The 17,932-nt window shown below is 38.2% G+C and overlaps 1 protein-coding gene and 1 long non-coding RNA gene across 4 annotated transcripts in view; one reads left to right on the top strand and one right to left on the bottom strand.

The window, feature by feature from the left end:
• Positions 1–17,932, top strand: part of PLCL2 (phospholipase C-like 2) — a 209,526-nt gene that overhangs the window by 148,026 nt on the left and 43,568 nt on the right. For all 3 annotated transcript variants that reach the window (XM_011977927.1, XM_011977928.1, XM_011977929.1), the window contains one exon: positions 8,070–8,145. In XM_011977927.1, coding sequence (XP_011833317.1) covers positions 8,070–8,145 — 76 coding nt within the window. The remainder of the gene's footprint in view (positions 1–8,069; positions 8,146–17,932) is intronic.
• On the bottom strand, positions 7,938–9,608 carry LOC105538137. The gene is made up of 2 exons (XR_001005844.1): positions 9,463–9,608; positions 7,938–8,109 (listed from the first exon to the last, which is right to left on the bottom strand). It is a non-coding gene; the product is annotated as an uncharacterized LOC105538137 (long non-coding RNA).

The raw sequence follows: 17,932 nt of genomic DNA, 5'->3' as shown, positions 1-17,932 counted from the left end.
ACTTACTGTATATTTCTTCACAGTTACTCAAGATCACCAAATTACCAGGTCCACAACTTCCAATACTGTGGACTCACCCTCCTTCCAGCGCCTCTCTCTGTACACATCTGTAAATGTTTAGCATCCTTGTTCTTTTCCTGCCCTCTGACCACTCTTGCACCTGTCATACTAGTTATTATTCTCTCTGCTTATTCCAGTGATTTTGGAGCATCTTGCAGTGTTCATTCATCTTTAAAATTCCTTCCTCAGAGATGTAGACATTCTTTCATCTCAGCTACTACCTCTGTGCACAAAATTTTTGATTATCCAGTGCCAGAACCAAGTTGTCACATAATTTCTGGTTGCTTCTCAAGATTCTTAGACTTTCCTACTGTAACCACCAGCTCAATTCAACTAGGGTGGAAGTTCACATCCTAAATGCATTAACATACTTAAAGGAACCCTAAAGCACTGTACAACTGTGGGGTGTGTAACATGTTTAGTTGTAAACTGTAAAGCACTCTATAACTGTGGGGTGTGTAACATGTCTAGTTGTAAACTGGAAAGCACTCTATAACTGTAAGGTGTGTTACAATTTTTCTTATCCTGACTAGTTTTCCTCTCTTATCTTGGCTCTCCCTTCTGTGCCCACAGCAAATCAGCCTTGGAGTCCTCCCCCACGTAATCTCTTCATGTCATCCTTTCTTTCCAGCCCCTCTGCTGCCTCTCATGTCTCTCATACAGCGGTGGCCTCCACCTGCTTCGTGTTCCCGCTTTTGTGCCCCCATCTGCCATTTCTTCCTTCACACTGATGCTTGTTCATGGTTCTGAAATTTTACTTTGATCACAACACCTCTGCTTAAAATTGTCAAGGGTTTGTGATTAAATTCAAACTCCACAATGTAGAAGTTCATATCTTATCCAATCTGGCCCTTACTCCTTTTCTATCCATGTTTCCTTACATTCTTTAACACGAGTTGAGATGCCTAGAAAGCTTAACAATATTTTACATGATTTCAAGTCCTGCCCTTCCGCATCATGCCTGCAGCGGGGTTCTGTGTGTGGCAGCACCCAAATATGCTCCTCTATATGTTTGTTAGCAGTTGAGTAGTGCTTTTTATCAAGCACATCTCAGGTTCTCTCTATAACTTTCTTTTATGTAGGTTTTTTCCCCTGTATAAATTGTGTAGTGAAAGATGTGGTAGTGGAAATGAAGTTTCATAAGAAACCCAGGACAAGTTACTCTGGAAACGGTTTGTTATTTAGAAAGTGTTTTCATAGTGACCTTGCTGGAAGAGAGGATGACCACAGCTCTTAATGATATGGCAGACCTCAGCCCCTGGATGGGCACCAGCTCTCTGTCCTTCCCACAGTGGACTGCAGCCACAGTGCTCCCGCCATGTGAGATGGAAAGGGGAGCTGGGTTTCATTGTAGTGCATAGCTGGCCAAAGACCTCTACAGCAATAATCTTTTAGTATTTCAATTTAAATATGTGACTTTTATATTATGTTCAAGTATTTAAAAGTACGCTGTATTTTCCAACAATAACTTTATAAATGGTGCCTCTTCCATTAGTTCAACTGTGTAAGATTTTTCTGTACTTGGCAGCTTTAGTAAAGGAAAAACTTACCTCTGGATTTCAGTTGAGAAGTCTCAAATCCTGATGTTTTAGAATCAAACAAAATTTTTCACCCACACAGTAATAATTATTTGAAAGTGTTAAAAAGAGAGATTATATTGCTAACTCAGAGAGCTGTTTCTTTCAAGAGTGCAGAAAAAAGCACCAAAGCTTACAAATTCCTGAGGGCATCTTGATCTTACTTTCTGTCCTATTCATGGCATTAGTGAACTGACTGGCTTTGCAGGGCCACACAGTACAAGGCTGACCATCCACCAGGAATGCTGAGCTTTAAGAGGCTATTTTAGTCTATTTTATGTTTTTAAAACAGAATATCACAGCCTGGGCAATTTATAAAAACTGAAATTTATTTTCTCATAATTCTGGAGGCTGGAAAGTCCAAAAGCAAGGCTCGGTGTCTGGTGAGGGTCTTCTGACTGGCTCCTCATGTGGTGGGAGACAAAAGGACACACTAGCTGAACGCTGTGTGAAACCTCTTTTGTAAGGACCTTAATCTCACTGACTAGGGAGGAGCCCTCATGGCTTCATCACCTTTTGAAGGCCCTGCCTGTTAATACAATCACATTGGCAATACTTGAATTTTGAAGGGGACACATTTAAACCATAACAGAGGTTGCCATTCAGAAAATTCTGACTAGATGGGAAAAAATTACTTTGGCTTGAATTAGTTCCTATTTTCTGAAAACCTTATCCATGATCACATTTGCTGTTTTGTATTCACCCCTGGAGTCTAGAGAAGCAAGTCCTGCTTTGGTCCAATCCTCCCAAGGTCATCCTGAGCCTGGTGGTGCCTGAAGCCACATCTGGCTACCTGGGAGTTTACTGGTCCACTGAGGCCTATCATGGATCTCCAAGGTGATCATGGCAGTTTGGGGGCATTCAGTGGTTAGGGCCAGGTGTATAGTCCATCATTGTTGTAAGTCCATTGGCATGTTTGAGAATGGTAATCTTTACATTTTTTGAGTTTGGAAAGATATTTCCCTGTTATGTGTCAAGTAATCATAGAATCCATGTGAAAGAAAGTTTTTTTTACTATCTAGCATTTTTCTTTTATAGCAACTTTAGGACATCTCAGACTTTGTAACTTCGTTAGAAACAGCTACAACAGAAGATGCAGTAGTCACATCTGTGTTGAGTAGGACAGGCAAAGAAAGGAGTTTTGAGGTTGGGATTTTCTGTCTGAAACTGAGATTCAAAACAAGATAAAGGGGAAATAATCTAGAATTCAGAAGATGGTATTACTAAAACTTCTTTCACCCAAGTATTTAAAATTATTCACAAACTACTTTTATAATTATTAACAAAATCTGTGTTCTTAAGATGAAGAGCAATTCAGTGAATTGTCTGAAATCAGACATAAGGTCCTTATATAAAATCACAGACTTGCTTATTCTGAAAATGGAATTTTCCTAGTTGATAAGCAAGTTTCAAAACAGAATATGAAGAGCAGTCTATAGAAATCTAGTAATATATAATATATTTATATAATAATAACCCTTAATATATACACATAATATAGCCGTGTCTATAAACAGAGAAATTTACTTTACACTAACATGGGAGTTACTTTCAAAACATAGCACTCTGATGAAAGGCATTTCTGGTTTCTTTCCAGCTTAATAAAATATAAATTTTAATTTTTACTTTGCCTTTAGTTGAAATTTCCTGCTTTTCATCTGCTCAAATTCTGTTTTAAAATCTTATGTTAGAGGTGATCAAATTTATGAAATAGATTTCTAGGCTATGTTAAATCCATAGATTTTCCAAACACTTTAGTTCCAGAAATGTAGGAGGTACTGGTAACAGGCCACTAATATAAAATCCATTAGCAACAACTATATAAAAGCATCTTGCCCTGGAAAAAACAATATAAGCATCCATGTGGCGAGTTACTCAGGCTGGCAGCAGGGTGTCTGATTGCTGTGCCAAGGCTTACACCTGTGTGTTTATAGGGGCTTGATGAAATTCATGCATTTGCATTAATGCAGATAATGCTTATATAATTAACCACTCTACTTGGCTTTGCATTCATTAGTGACATATCAATGTAATATACACAGAGAAAACAAGATAAAGTAGTTTTTACTTTGGCTCATGCATTGATATTACTACCCACACATCTGCTTTTGTCTAATCTGAGATGCCTATTCTAGTAGTTTCACATTAAATATAAATTATTTATTATTTATAATAATGAATTGTAAAATAGAGACAAGTAATTTATTGCTGTCATTTTAAAATGTTTTCTCAAAGTGCTTTATAGAAATATTATTCTGAAAAAAAGCTTTGGGTCAATGTTAGTAGCTGAGATGAGATTACTATATTGTGTGTAGCAGCTTTTAGGAGTTACAAAATTTCCTCTGCTTTTGTGCTTGCTTCTGTTTGGAACATCCTTTCGTCTTCACTTGTGCAGTTACCACTCATGTGTCAAGACCTATCATGGTTTTGTGGAAAAAGCAGAGGCTTCAAGACCAAACAGAATACCAGTTTCATGACTTACTAATTAGAGTCATTTTACCTATAGTACCAGATGACCTTGAAAGGTTGCTTACGTTTCAGGTAGGTCTTCAGTGTTCACATCTGTAAAACTAACCTCATAGTTACTCACCTCACATGGATAATGTGATCAGTAAATAAAACAGAAAGCACCAAGTACATATTTGATGCAGAGATGTTGAATTACTTTCATCTTGATTCATTCAACCAACACTTGTGCTATTTATAATCACAGCTTGTTATAAAGCAGCAGACCCAGACAGAAAGTGGCCCCTGCTAGATCAGCTGGTGGCCCCATGTCATCTCTGCTGCATCCTCAGTGCCATGTGCACTACGTTCAATAATAATTGACGACAGAATGAAAGGGAAGCATCAGTCCGCTGAGCAGGGGCCTGAAGGCCCATTGCCTCACCTGTCCTTTAAGCCTGCTGGACTCTGCACCTGGTGTTCCTATGGAGCCTACAGTCCTGAGAGCTTCCTTAAGAGCACCTAGAGGAGCTCTTAGACTCAAGGAGAATTTATGCAATACTGCAAAAGTTGAAGATTAATATATGCCTGTTAAGAACAAGAACTATAAACTGTTAACCATACATTAATTTAATAATAAATATGTACCCCAAAACTATAAAAATATCCCAACTGGCAGTTCTTCCTTCTGAAGCAAGTAGTACAAATATTTGATAACAGGTGTGACAATATGAATCATCTCTGCTGAGGTCTGCATGTGTTTTCTGCTGCCTTGTCTACACTTTGTTGATTGTTTACTATGGGCCTGCCTTCTCCTAGGCTGGTTCCCTCTGGAATTCCCTCTAATACAGTCTGCAAATGCCTCCTGCTGTTTACTTTCAAACCTAGGAGGAATGGCTTCTCACTATTAGTGTTCTCCACCCTGATGTATTAGTCATCTTCATATTTTATATACTACTCATGAATGGGGGACGGCAGTGATATTCACTCTCATTATCAGCAGAGGAACTTCCTGTATTGAAATCTAAGTCACAAGTGGATCCTTCTGTGGGTGTCAACGTGGATACCATTACACCGCAAGTACTTCACCATTAAATATCCCACGAAAGGGCTGTAGCTTCAGAGTATTTAATTTTATCACATCCCATAGCTCACAGGCTACAATAGCAATCCCACCTTTTTAGTTATTGTTTATACTTCTGTTTTATTTCTGTACCATAGTCCTAGTGCAGCAATTGTTCTTTTTTATATATATACTTTAAGTTCTAGGGTACATGTGCTTCATACTCAGCCCTTAGCTCAGGGTCCCACACATAGAGGGCCTCAGTAAACAATTGTCCCAAGAATAAACAAATAATCCTCCAAGTGTTATAGAATTTAGGAGGCAGATGAGCTTCTGTATCTGGACCCTTGAGATGAATGTGCATTTATTCAGCCTTGCATATATTTTATAGCTGGAAGGTACATAATTATTTATCCTTTGGTGATACTTAAACTGGAAGATGATTCTAAGAATAATAATGCAACTTGTTTCTCTGAGCTTCATCACACCCAGCTTTTCAAGTGGAACTAAAATTAGTAATGAGTATTGGAAACATTGCCAGTGAACATATGAAAGGAAGGCATTCAGCTAATTTGGGGCTACCAGAAAATGCTCTGCCAGGCCTCCTGGATAAATGGGGAGTCAACCGTGACAGCTGCCACTTGAAAGTGTCTTCATTGCGCCAGTCGCTCCTCACGCATCCTTTCATTTAGTCCTCACATTATGAGGTGTAATGTCTTTAGTAAGCTCATTTTATGGGTAAGAAATTAGGGTTGTGAGGTTAAATATCTTGTCCTAGATGACAAAGTTAATGAGTAATAGAACCAGGATTGGAACCCATGTAAATCTGTGCTCTTTCTGTTACTACACCATTCCCCAGATGAGTTTCTTGTCTGCCTGTGTGAGCCTCTGCCTAATGCTGCTGTTTTGTTCTTCTCCACTCCTGCTTTTGCTCCTGTCCTCATTTGTTTCATGACTAGGTTCATTTCATTGATCATATTTTTTTTCCTTTTCCTGTTTGAATGATGGGAACACAGTTGGCCAGTTCTTTGATACTAAGCTGTGGCAATCACCATCCTTGCTTGAAGAAGTCCTTGCTTCTTTGTATCTCTCATTTGGCTTGACATCAAAGCTGAAAAAGGTTACTGATGACGGTATGAACCTTTTCAGTATGCAAATTATGTAATGGCACAAACGACTTTATATCAGTATAATAAAGTTCTTAACGGTTCATTTTTATTGCTGCCTGTTCAATATGTCAAGCTGTAAAATAGAATATTTTAATTTACAGGAATGACTCAGATCTTGAAGAATGAATTTGAAAATACTGAATTCCAAAGTGCAAACTCTGCCATAGGGTGTGGACTTCTTGAGGACAGGGGTTGTATCCTGTAGGTGAGGTATCCCTGGTTTCCACACAGGGACTGCCTGCAGTAGACCCCAGTGATGATTAAAGATACATTATGGAGGCGTAAATAAATGCCTACCTTGGCCTTTAAACTTGTGATGTTTACCATTTTTTAAGAACTGTACAAGTTGATAAATACTGTTTGACTAACCTTAAGAAGCCAGTACACTTTTTAAGAGACATGTTGGTTATATTTTAAATAAGTATAACTTACCAAAATATGGTGGGTTTTGAGTTATACAAATAATCCAACCTACATATATTTAGTTACTATAAAATAATTACTAGGGCAGTTAGTGATAAATGCTATAAAGAAAAATAAGGCAGGCCAGGTGCGGTGGCTTATGCCTGTAATCCCAGTACTTGGGAGGCCGAGGTGGGAAGATCACTTGAGCCTAGGAGTGTAAGACCAGCCTGGGCAACATAGCAAGATCCCATCTCTATAGAAAATGTTAAAAATTAGCCAGGCATGGTGGCACACACCTGTAGTCCCAGCGCCTGGGAGATGGAGGCTGAAGGATTACTTGTGTCTAGGAGTTGGAGAGTGCACTGAGGTATGAATGCACCACTTCACTCCAGCCTGGCTGACAGAACAGACCATGTCTCTTTAAAAAATAAATAAATAAAAAATGAGACAGAAATGAAAGGAATGGATGGGTGTTTATTACTTAAAATATGATGGTCATGTCAAATAGATGAGTAATATTATAATGCAAAATATTTGGACATTTAAATACAAATATGTAGAATTTATACTAAGGCAGATATCATAATTGTACCCATTTGAGCCATGAGGGTTGTTTCTGGCTATCCCATTTCCTTTTCATAATGATTTTAGAGCCAACAAGATTACTTCAGAGGGCTCTTTTCCTAGCTTTTTGGTGAGTAAAATAATGGATCAGCTGTTCACTGATTCTTTCTCTTCTTCAAGCTTGAGCTCTTAAAACAAGCACATGCAATTTGGAATAAGAATTCAAATTTGAACATTTTAAAAACCACTAATAGAAACATAAAACTACTAGTTTTAGAGGTACTATTAGTGATGGATGGTATCAAACAAATGCTATTTTTAATTCTCATTGTATGTTTTAAACTGAATTTCATATGAAGACATTTTGGCTAAAATGAGTGAAGTGTGTAGGTGTTGAAGTTTTCTATAAGATGAAGTTGAAAATTTTGTTAAAATGGATAACCAAAAATACAGTTTAAAACTCAGATCAGATTTGCATGCATATTTGTAGCTTTTCACGCTGAAATGAACTCAGTTCAGTATTAGCTCAGGGTTCAAGTTCAGTGTTGTACTAGCCTCACTGCACTTGGAAAGTAATACTATTCGCATCTTGTTTTAATCATTATGCGGGGATGCGTGATTTTATCATTTTTCACATGCACATTTGAAGTTGAGTAGTGGAAAGTCAGATAAAAAAGCGTTTGATATCATCATATCAGCCTGTTTTAGGAGAAGAGCCTTGTGCATGAATGCAGGAGGGTGTCTAGTTGTCAGGTGTAATCTCATGTCTGAATATTCCCTTTGCAGATGATTCAGTCCCTCAAGGCGTTGATTGAAAATGCAGATGCTGTATATGAAAAGATTGTACATTGTCAGAAGGCAGGTAAGTGAAAGTTTGTTTCCTCTCTTTAAAATAAAATTAATAGCATCATATATTTTGCCCCAAAACTATTTCATTTTTTGGATGCTATATCAAGAAAATCAAGTAAGAAAATTGTTTTTCTACAGCTAAAGAAAATACCAATTCAGTGGTTCTCAGCCTTAGGTAACAAACTCACCTGAGGGGACCATTCAGAATACATCAACATTGGTCTGAGGTGTGGGGCTGGGAATTAATAACGATTTTAAATTCCCAGGTGTTTCTAATGTACAGCCAAGATTGAGAAACTCTGCACTAATCTCTTCTTCAGTGTTAACTGTGTTGCCAAAGCTCCTGCTGGTCACCCATGACTCTAGTACACAGTAGAATAGGTAAGGCTTGAGCAGAGGGAGAATGGCTTCTTGTAAAGGAGATAGGTACCAGTTACAACCTCCTGACACTTTTTAACACACGGGCATTTTCAAGTGCTGATAAATTCATTAATTTAACATCCAAATGTTATACCAGATTATAAAATTCTTCTTATGTAAACAATCATCCAGTTAATTTTAGCTGTGGTAAAACCAAAAAATTCGGTATTCTGCATCGTAATAAAAATACACAAAATGGAGTTCTTTTAATTTTCTAATGTTTTGAGTGTTGATTTGGGAGATTCTAATATAAAGAATATTTTCAAGTCATAAAAAAAAAAAAAACTGTCCTGACTTTCTAAGGCTTTTTGGTTGCTATTCTTTTAAACTAAGAAACTAAATCGCCTACTCTGAAAAAAAAAAAAATCCCTTATCTCAGAAATAGATCAAAGATAAATATATGTGTGACATTTTTTCCAGTATCTATTGAAAGAATATTCATATTAGTGACTAATCAACAAACTCCACAATCCCCATCTTGTTTTACTAATCTTGTCAGCAAATGTTATTAGCAGAATGATCTTTCTATTTCTAGTCCTTTCCAGGCTAACTCTCCCTACAATCTACATTTAAAACAAGTTCTTCAAACACAATTTTTATCATGTCACTGTCCTGTACAAAATCATCCAGTTGCTTAGCAGGGTCTCTGGTAACAAATCTAAACTCCTAACTTCGCCAGGAGGAGTGAGGTCATCTACCAACAAGCCCACCATTTTGCCAATATTATATAAAATTTATTAAATCATCTGTTCATTCATTTAATAGATGTGTTTTGAACTTCTGTATGCATAAGGTACATGGTAGCCCTTGCATACCAAAACATGAAAAAACAATGATTGGTTACCTTCTGGAGCCTTCAAATTGAACAGGAGATATGGAAGTAAACACAGTAAATATATTGAATGCTTACCGTGTGTTACTCAGGAGTCTCAAGTTGGTGTGTGAGGCACTGGGGAGACATTGGTGTTTGTGTAGAACAGGAGAGGGCCTGAGCTTTCAGGTACTGACCGTAATAGCTGTGTGCAGAGAATGTCCCTGGGCAGACCTGATGGGAGGCAGTTGACAGTAGATAAGGAAGGTGCTTCTGGAGAGTGAGGAAGGAAGGGAAGGGATGGTGAGCCATCCACCCTCTGCTTTGGGCTGCCTGTCCCCATTCCCTGTGTTTTTACTTAATCAGATTTTCACATACCACTCATCTGCTGAGACTTCTTTCTCTGTCCTCTCTGCCAATCTGTACTTTCTTCTTTTTCAATGATCTCAACAGTCTTCTAGGAGACCTTTCAAGATTCCAGGATTTATGTTACCTAAAGCATTCTATTGAGCCCTTTAAACCTTTAATTTGCTTCAGTTGGTAGGGCTTCTTCAGTTATTGTGTATTTTATTAATGCATTCCATCTTGTAAACAGGATAATAACCTCCTAAAGCACTAAGATTGTATATCAAGTTGCTCTCTGTATCTTACGCATGACATCTGTTCTAACATTCTGCGCAGAGCAGTTGCCCAAATATTAACTGACTAAATATGATTTGATTTTAATTATTTGATTCTATTCAATGCATGTATTGCTATGAAAATTATGACCTTTGTGGAATTTGAAAAACGAACTGTTTATCAGAAAAAAAAACTATTCAACGATTTGAGTTATTGTCAATTCACTGGTTTATGAAATTTGATAATTTTGAGTATAATGTGGCTTTCTGTTTATGTTTGATTTCAGTAAGAGATACATGTGCTTGTACTTAAAAAGCTGAAGAATCTTATCTATTAGGGATTTTGATTTGGATGGGGGAAGAATAACCACTGTGTAATGGTTCAAGTTGCTCTGGGTTTAAAGATCTTTAGAAGCATATAAAGATTATCTTTTGGTTTCACAGTTACTGCTGAACGCCTACACAGCCCTTCTGTTATACCAAGTACTTATTTTAGAGTCCCTTGATCTTTTGTTTCTCATGTTTACAATTATGGTAAGGACATATAGTCATTAGTCATATGAAGAATTGCTAATTTATATTGGGCTCAAAAGACATTTGCATTAGATCTTACTTTTGATAAGTAATTGTTACTCTGCTTGCCAACAGATATAGGTCACCAAAGTGCTGCAAGAAAGGATTATTTTCGATGTATTTCAAATGTTAAAGCACAAACATATATTTTTATTAGTTAAAACCTCATTTAAATAATTGAATGGAAATAAAGAGTCAGACCTCCACCTCCAAACACGTTAAAAAGCGTCCCCAGTTCAGAAGGGTTCAGGCTTCTGGCTGTGTAATCTATTTTTTACATAGGGACATGCGTATGCTGATGTTAGTACTGGGAAGAGGAAGCGTGGCAGGAGAGGAGTGCTGAGAAGTGAAGACCTCCAACCAAGGTAGGCTAGGAACCTATGCATCCCAGTAGTGGAGGACCCAAAGGGACTGCGGAAAGAGCAGTGGGAACAACTCAGAGATGCGCAGTTGGAGGCAGCCTGCCTGCATAGTCCTCTCTGTTAAGAAGAGAATGCGGTAGCAGAGAGAGTTGGGGTAAAAGAGAAATTTTAGTCATAAAACCATGTTGCTAGGATTATAAACGACCCAGTGAAGAGGAAGACATTAATAGATGAGACAGAGGTTCAGGATGAAAGATGTGAGGTCAGGAATGAAGTACAGTCATGAAACACTTGACCTTAGAAAGGGAGAAAGGCTCCTCGTCTGAGATAATACAGAAAGCCGTGACATTTAGAAAAATTCTGAAAAAGAGAGGAGTGTTTTCCATTGATGAGGTAAACAAGGAAGTGGTGTCATAGGAGAACACCAACTTCGGGGGTGAGGAAGTGAAAGCGGGGATTCAAGACAGGGACAAGAGTATGGGGACTTTGCTCAGAGTCAGAGATCAGCAGTGCCAGCCAAAGGGACTGATTAAATATCAGATCCTGCTGGGGTGATGGGATGCATGAGTCTGGGCCGCCATGGGAGTGAGAAGTGATGTGGCCATATAAGAATGGGTCTTTATAATTCAAACACATGCATACACGTTCTCAAGTAGGGGATTGGTAAGGAACATCAGCAGGAGAGCTGAACAGGAATCTGCAGAGGGAGAAACATAATGAAAGTTCATTTGTTAGACATGTATAAAAGTTGGGAAAAGATGTGTCAAATTCTTTCAGGGCAAAAGTCTTTTCCACTTTCTAACACCTATGTCTTTGTCTCTTTCAATGCCAAAACTGTAACCCATTTTTGGATTATAATTTCCCTTCTAGTCGCTGAATTGGTATGCTTAATAAAGGATAGGAAGATGATCAAGAAGGAAACCCAAACTGCTTTCCCTCAGTGAGCTAGGTGTTTCTGTCAGGTGATGTTAAATGGAAAATAAATTGTTCTCTGGAGGAGGAAAAAAGCAAATCAATGACATCCTGTTAACGATGATGAATTAACAAATGCTTTTAATCTCTACTCTAAAACCTCATTAAAATGACAGTAAAGGGTTTTTTTTTGTTTGTTTTGTTTTGTTTTGTTTTTAAAGCCACAAATCCATAAGGACAAAGAAAACGGGAGCAACAAAATTCTAGAAACTGGGTAACAGCTGAACAAGTGATAACTGGCTTAGCTACCCACTCAGGAACCTGAATCTAAAGCTGGTCGTAGGGGGCCTGACACAGCCTGACTCACAGGCCAGACACCAGCTCAGATCTAAGCTGGTGACCGGGTACCTCTGGGAACTGGGATAAAGCTAGTGATAAAAGAGAGAAACTGTCTGGAAGCTGGATTAATTAACACTTAAGATTTCTGTGTCCTGACAGTAGGGAGGTTAAAAATAGCAAAATTCCCATCCTTCATATGGGGAATTTAATAGATGATGCTTGAAAAACAATTCTAAGTAAACAATATAAGCATGTTACTTAGAAATATGAACATAAATACTAAAGAAGGGAAATAATCAGCTAAAGGTGTTGAATGTGACTGCTTCTAGGGAGGGAGAATTGTGGACAATTATTTGGTTCTTTATGTACATGCATAATTCTAGTAAAAATAAAAACTAAATTTGAAGAAAAAAAAAAGGAAGGAATCAAGGGACAAAAGCTGCCGCAGGAACTGAGGATGTTCCCAAAGATGTGATCCCACACCCACAAGGCCTGGGACAGTGTCAGGTTGCAGAAGGGCAGAGAGCCTGCAAAGGACCCCTGCTGGCTTCCCTGTGTTCATGGGCATGCCCCAGGCAGAGGTGATGCCTGCATGCCTGGGAGGATGAGAGCCTGGTTCCTCTTTTGGCAGGAGAATCTGTTCTGTGCACTTTCAGAATGACTGTTAGGAGGGAGGATCAAACTAAATGAAAGATGACCCAGCCCTCCCCAGACCTCTTTAAATGGAAGCTTCTTTGCTAAAAGCTCCAACGTATTTTCATACATGGCCAGGGTTGCATCATCACTGAGTAAAGTGGGATCGAAGAAGATAACTTTCCTAATAATAAAAGCTTCAATTACCCTTCATTTTAATCAATTTAATGGGAAATTTTCAGTGGATCTTATACATCCCTGCTTTCTTAAATTTGATTTGCCAAAAATAATTTGAACATTTGTTTTGAAGACCCAGGATCATCTTGAGATGCTGCAGTTTAATGCAGTGATTTCTTGAAGTCTTTAAGTTTGGAGGCCCCTTCACCTGCACACACAGCAGCCTGCCTGCTGTGACTGTTCAGATCTGGACATGGTGTTAATAGTTTAATTCCATCTCCTTTCATTAAACTCTCACTTCCTACTACTTTGTACTGTATTTCTAACTGTCTGTTTGTATACCGCTCTTTTTTTTTTGCTCTTATATTTGCTGCTTCCAGTCTGCTGAGCTGTTGATGTCTCCCCTGTGACCAAGCGATTTATCTTACATAAAAGAGGATGAGGCCCCAACACACTCCTGCATGGGGAAAACCGGCAGAATGTCAGGCCAGACCTACATTACCTGGATTTAATTGCTCGGAGACTTTTTTTTTTTCCCCAAACTCCTCATATCTCAGTGTGCTCCTAGGAGCTGAGGTTATCAGATAAGTAAGCCATCACCATCTGTCACTTGGTTCATGCACATCATCTTGCCCAACATAGTAAAGAAAATCATCTGCGAGATTCATTCTGAAAGCACTTCACATTTTCAAAAGTTCTGTTTGAAAATACAATTGACCCTTGGACAACACAAGTTTGAACAGCATGGGTCCACATATATGTGAGTTTTTTCAATAAATATACTGAGACATTTTTTGGAGGTTGGCAACAATTTGAAAAAAGACATGAACCATGTAGCATGGAAATATCAAAAAATTTAAGAAGATAGGCCACAAATGCATAAAATATATGTAGGTACTAGTCTATTTTATCGTTTACTGCCATAAGATATGCACAAATCTGTTATAAAAAGTTAAAATTTATCAAAACTTATGCACACACTTAAAGCCCATACATGACATCATTCAAAATTAAGAAAAATGTAAACAAATGTAAGATACACTGTTAACTCATAACTGCTAAAATTAACTGCAAAACATACTTTGCTACTGTAATAATTTCATAGCCACCTCCTGTTGCTGTTATGGTGAGCTCAAGTGTTGGGAGTATCTGCTTAAAACGCTGTGTGATGCTAATCATCTCTGACTGAGCAGGTTATCATTCCAGTAAATTGCATTCCCAGTAAAAAGTGATCTCTCAGTTATGGCTTATTATTCATCATGTTTAGTGCAATACCATAAACCTCGAGTAACACCATGGGACCTATATGAAGTGCCACTGGTGATACTGTAAGTGCTCCCAACAAGCAGAGAAGAGTCATGACATTTCAAGAAAAAGCTGAATTGCTTAGTATATACCATAGATTGAGGTGTGCAGTTGACTGCCATTTCAGGATAAATGAATCCAGCATAAGGACTGTTCTAAAAAAAAAAGAAAAGAAGGCCGGGCACGGTGGCTCAAGCCTGTAATCCCAGCACTTTGGGAGGCCGAGGCGGGCGGATCACAAGGTCAGGAGATGGAGACCATCCTGGCTAACACCGTGAAACTCCGTCTCTACTAAAAAAATACAAAAAACTAGCCAGGCGTGGTGGTGGGCGCCTGTAGTCCCAGCTACTTGGGAGGCTGAGGCAGGAGAATGGCGTGAACCCGGGGGGCAGAGCTTGCAGTGAGCCGAGATTGCGCCACTGCACTCCAGCCTGGGGCACAGAGCAAAACTCCGTCTCAAAAAAAAGAAAAGAAAAGAAAAGAAAATTCATGAAGCTATTGTTGCAGCCATACCAGCAGGTATGAAAACCTTGCACTTCTTTTGCAAAATTTTTTTATCTCACATTGAAAATATAGCTTTTAGATGGGTACAGGATTGCTATACAAAAGGCACACCTATAGACTAAAATGATTCAAGAAACAGTGAAGTCATTATATGACAATTGAAAGTAAAGGATCCAAAGCTGGAGAATTTAATGCCAGCAAAGGATGGTTTGATAATTTTAGAAAGAGGTTTGGCTTAAAAAATGTCAAGGTAATAGGTGAAACAGCTTCTGTCAACCAACAGGCAGCAGGCAAGTTCCCAGATGCCATTAAGAAAGTCATTGAGTCAAATTATCCTTGTTAGCAGATGGTATGATCTTACATTTGGAAAAGCCTAAAGACTCCACTATAAATCTGTTAGAACTGATAAACAAATGCAGTAAAGCTGTAGGATACAAAATAAGCATGCAAAAATCAGTAGCATTTCTATATGCCAACAGTGAACAATTTGAAATTAAAAAGTAATCCCACTTAAATTAGCCCCAAATAAAATTAAATACCTAGGAATTAACTTAAAGAAGTGAAACATCTCTACAATGAAAACTATAAAACACTAATGAAAGAAAGAGGGTACACATAAAAAACTGGAAAGATATTCCATGTTCATGGATTGGAAGAATCAATATTTTTAAAATGTCCGTACTACCCAAAGCAATATACAGATTCAATACAGTCGCTATCAAAATACCAGTGGCATTCTTCGTGGAAATTGAAAAACAAATCCTAACATTTATATGGAACCCCTAAAGACCCAGAATATTCAAAGCTATCTGGAGCAAAAAGAACAATACTGGAGGAATCATATTATTTGCCCTCAAATAATACTTCAGAGCTATAGTAATCAAAATTGCATGGTACTGGTATAAAAGCAGACACATAGACCAATGAAACAGAATAGAGAATCCAGAAACAAATCCACACATCTACAATGAACTCATTTTCCACAAGGGTGTCAAGATTATACAGTGAGGGAAACACAGTGTCTTCGGTAAATGGTGCAGGGAAAACTGGATATCCATATGCAGAATGAAACTAGACCACTATCTCTCTCCTTACACAAAAATCAAATCAAAATTTAAATCTATGACATCAAACTGTGAAACTACTACAAGAAAACATTGGGGAAATTTTCCAGGCATTGGATTAGGCAATGATTTCTTGAGTAATACCCCACATGCACAGGTAACCAAAGCAAAAATGAACAAATGGGATCACATCAAGTTAAAAGGCTTCCACACAGTAAAGGAAACAAACAACAAAATGGAGAGACAACCCACTGAATGAATGGGACAAGGAATTAATAACCAGATTATATAAGGAGCTCAAACAACTCTGTAGGAAAAAGTGTCTAATAATCCAATTTTAAAATGGGCAAAAAGTTTAATAGGAATTTCTCAAAAGATGACACACAAATGACAAACAGGCATATGAAAAGGTGCTCAATATCATTGATCCTCAGAGAAATGCAAATCAAAACTAAATGAGATATCATCTCACTGCAGTTAAAATGGCTTTTATCCAAAAGTCAGTCAATAACAAATTCTGGCGAGGCTGTGAAGAAAAGGGAACCCTCATACATTGTTGGTGGGAATGTAAATTAGTACAACCATTATGGAGAGCAGTTTGAAGGTTCCTCAAAGAGCTAAAAATAGAGCTACCATACGATCGAGCAATCCCACTGCTGCATGTATACCCAAAAGAGAGGAAATCAGTATATCAAATAGATACCTGCACTCCCATGTTTATTGCAGCATTGTTCACACTAGCCAAGATGTGGAAGCAACCTAAGCATCTACCAACAGTTGAGTGGATAAAGAAAATGTGATACTTATACTCAATGCAGTGCTATTCAGCCATAAAAAAGAATGGAATCCTATCATTTGCAACATGGATGGAACTGGAAAGTCATTATGTTAAGTGAAATAAGCCAAGCACAGAAAGACAAACATCACATGTTCCCAATTATTTGTGGAATCTAAAAATCAAAATAATTGAATTTATGGGGATAGAGAATGGAAAGATGGTTACCTGAGGCTGGGAAAGGCAATGGGAGGTCAGGGTTGGGGACGTGGGGATGGTTAATGCGTACCAAAAAAAAAAAGTTAGAAAGAATGAGTAAGACCTAGTATTTGATAGCACAACAGGGGTGCTGTAGTCAATAATAATTTTATTGTACATTTTAAAACAATGAAAAGAGTATTATGGAATTGTTTGTAACACAAATGATAAATGCTTATTAAGTAGATAGATATCCCATTTTCCATTATTATGCTTTACATACCTGTATCAAAACATGTCATGTACCCCATAAGTATATATACCTACTATGCACCTATAAAAATTTAAAATAAAAATAAAATTTAAAAAACCATTGAGGAGAAAGGATATCTGCCTGAACAGGTGTTTAATGCAGCTATACCCTGTTCTGGGGGGAAAAAAAACGTCACAGAGGACATTTGTTAGTAAGGAAGAGAAGCAAGCACCAGGATTTAGGGCAGGAAAGGATAGGCTAACTATTGTTTTGTGCAGATACAGTCAGGTTTATGATCAGGACTACCCCTATCTATAAAGCTGCTAATGCCCAAGCCTTAAAGGGGAAAGATAAACACCAGCTGCCAGTCTTTTGGTTGTACAACACGGAGGCCTGAACAACAAGAGCTTCTTCTGTATTAGTTTCATTGATGCTTTGTTCCTGAAGTCAGGAAGTACCTTGCCAGTAAGAGAATGCCTTTTAATGTTCTTTTGATATTGTACAATGCCCTTGGCCACCCAGAACCCCGTGAGTTCAACACTGAAGGCGATGAAATATGGTCTATTTTCCCCCAAGCACAATATCTCCAAGTCAGCTTGTAGATTAAAGGGTCATAAGTACCTTAAAACTCATTACAGAGGATGCTGTATGGAAAGGATTGTTAATGCTGTAGAAGAGAACCCCTGATAGAGAGGACATCATACATGACTAGAAGGATTCGAAATACTGTTGAAGATACCATTATTGTTAAGAAAAATCCGGCCGGGCGCGGTGGCTCAAGCCTGTAATCCCAGCACTTTGGGAGGCCGAGACGGGCGGATCACGAGGTCAGGAGATCGAGACCATCCTGGCTG

This window comes from Mandrillus leucophaeus, unplaced genomic scaffold (assembly GCF_000951045.1).
Source record: "Mandrillus leucophaeus isolate KB7577 unplaced genomic scaffold, Mleu.le_1.0 Scaffold186, whole genome shotgun sequence".
NCBI classification, from domain to species: domain Eukaryota; kingdom Metazoa; phylum Chordata; class Mammalia; order Primates; family Cercopithecidae; genus Mandrillus; species Mandrillus leucophaeus.
The sequence above is the reverse complement of the archived record's forward strand: the minus strand, read 5'-3'. Positions and strand labels throughout refer to the sequence as shown.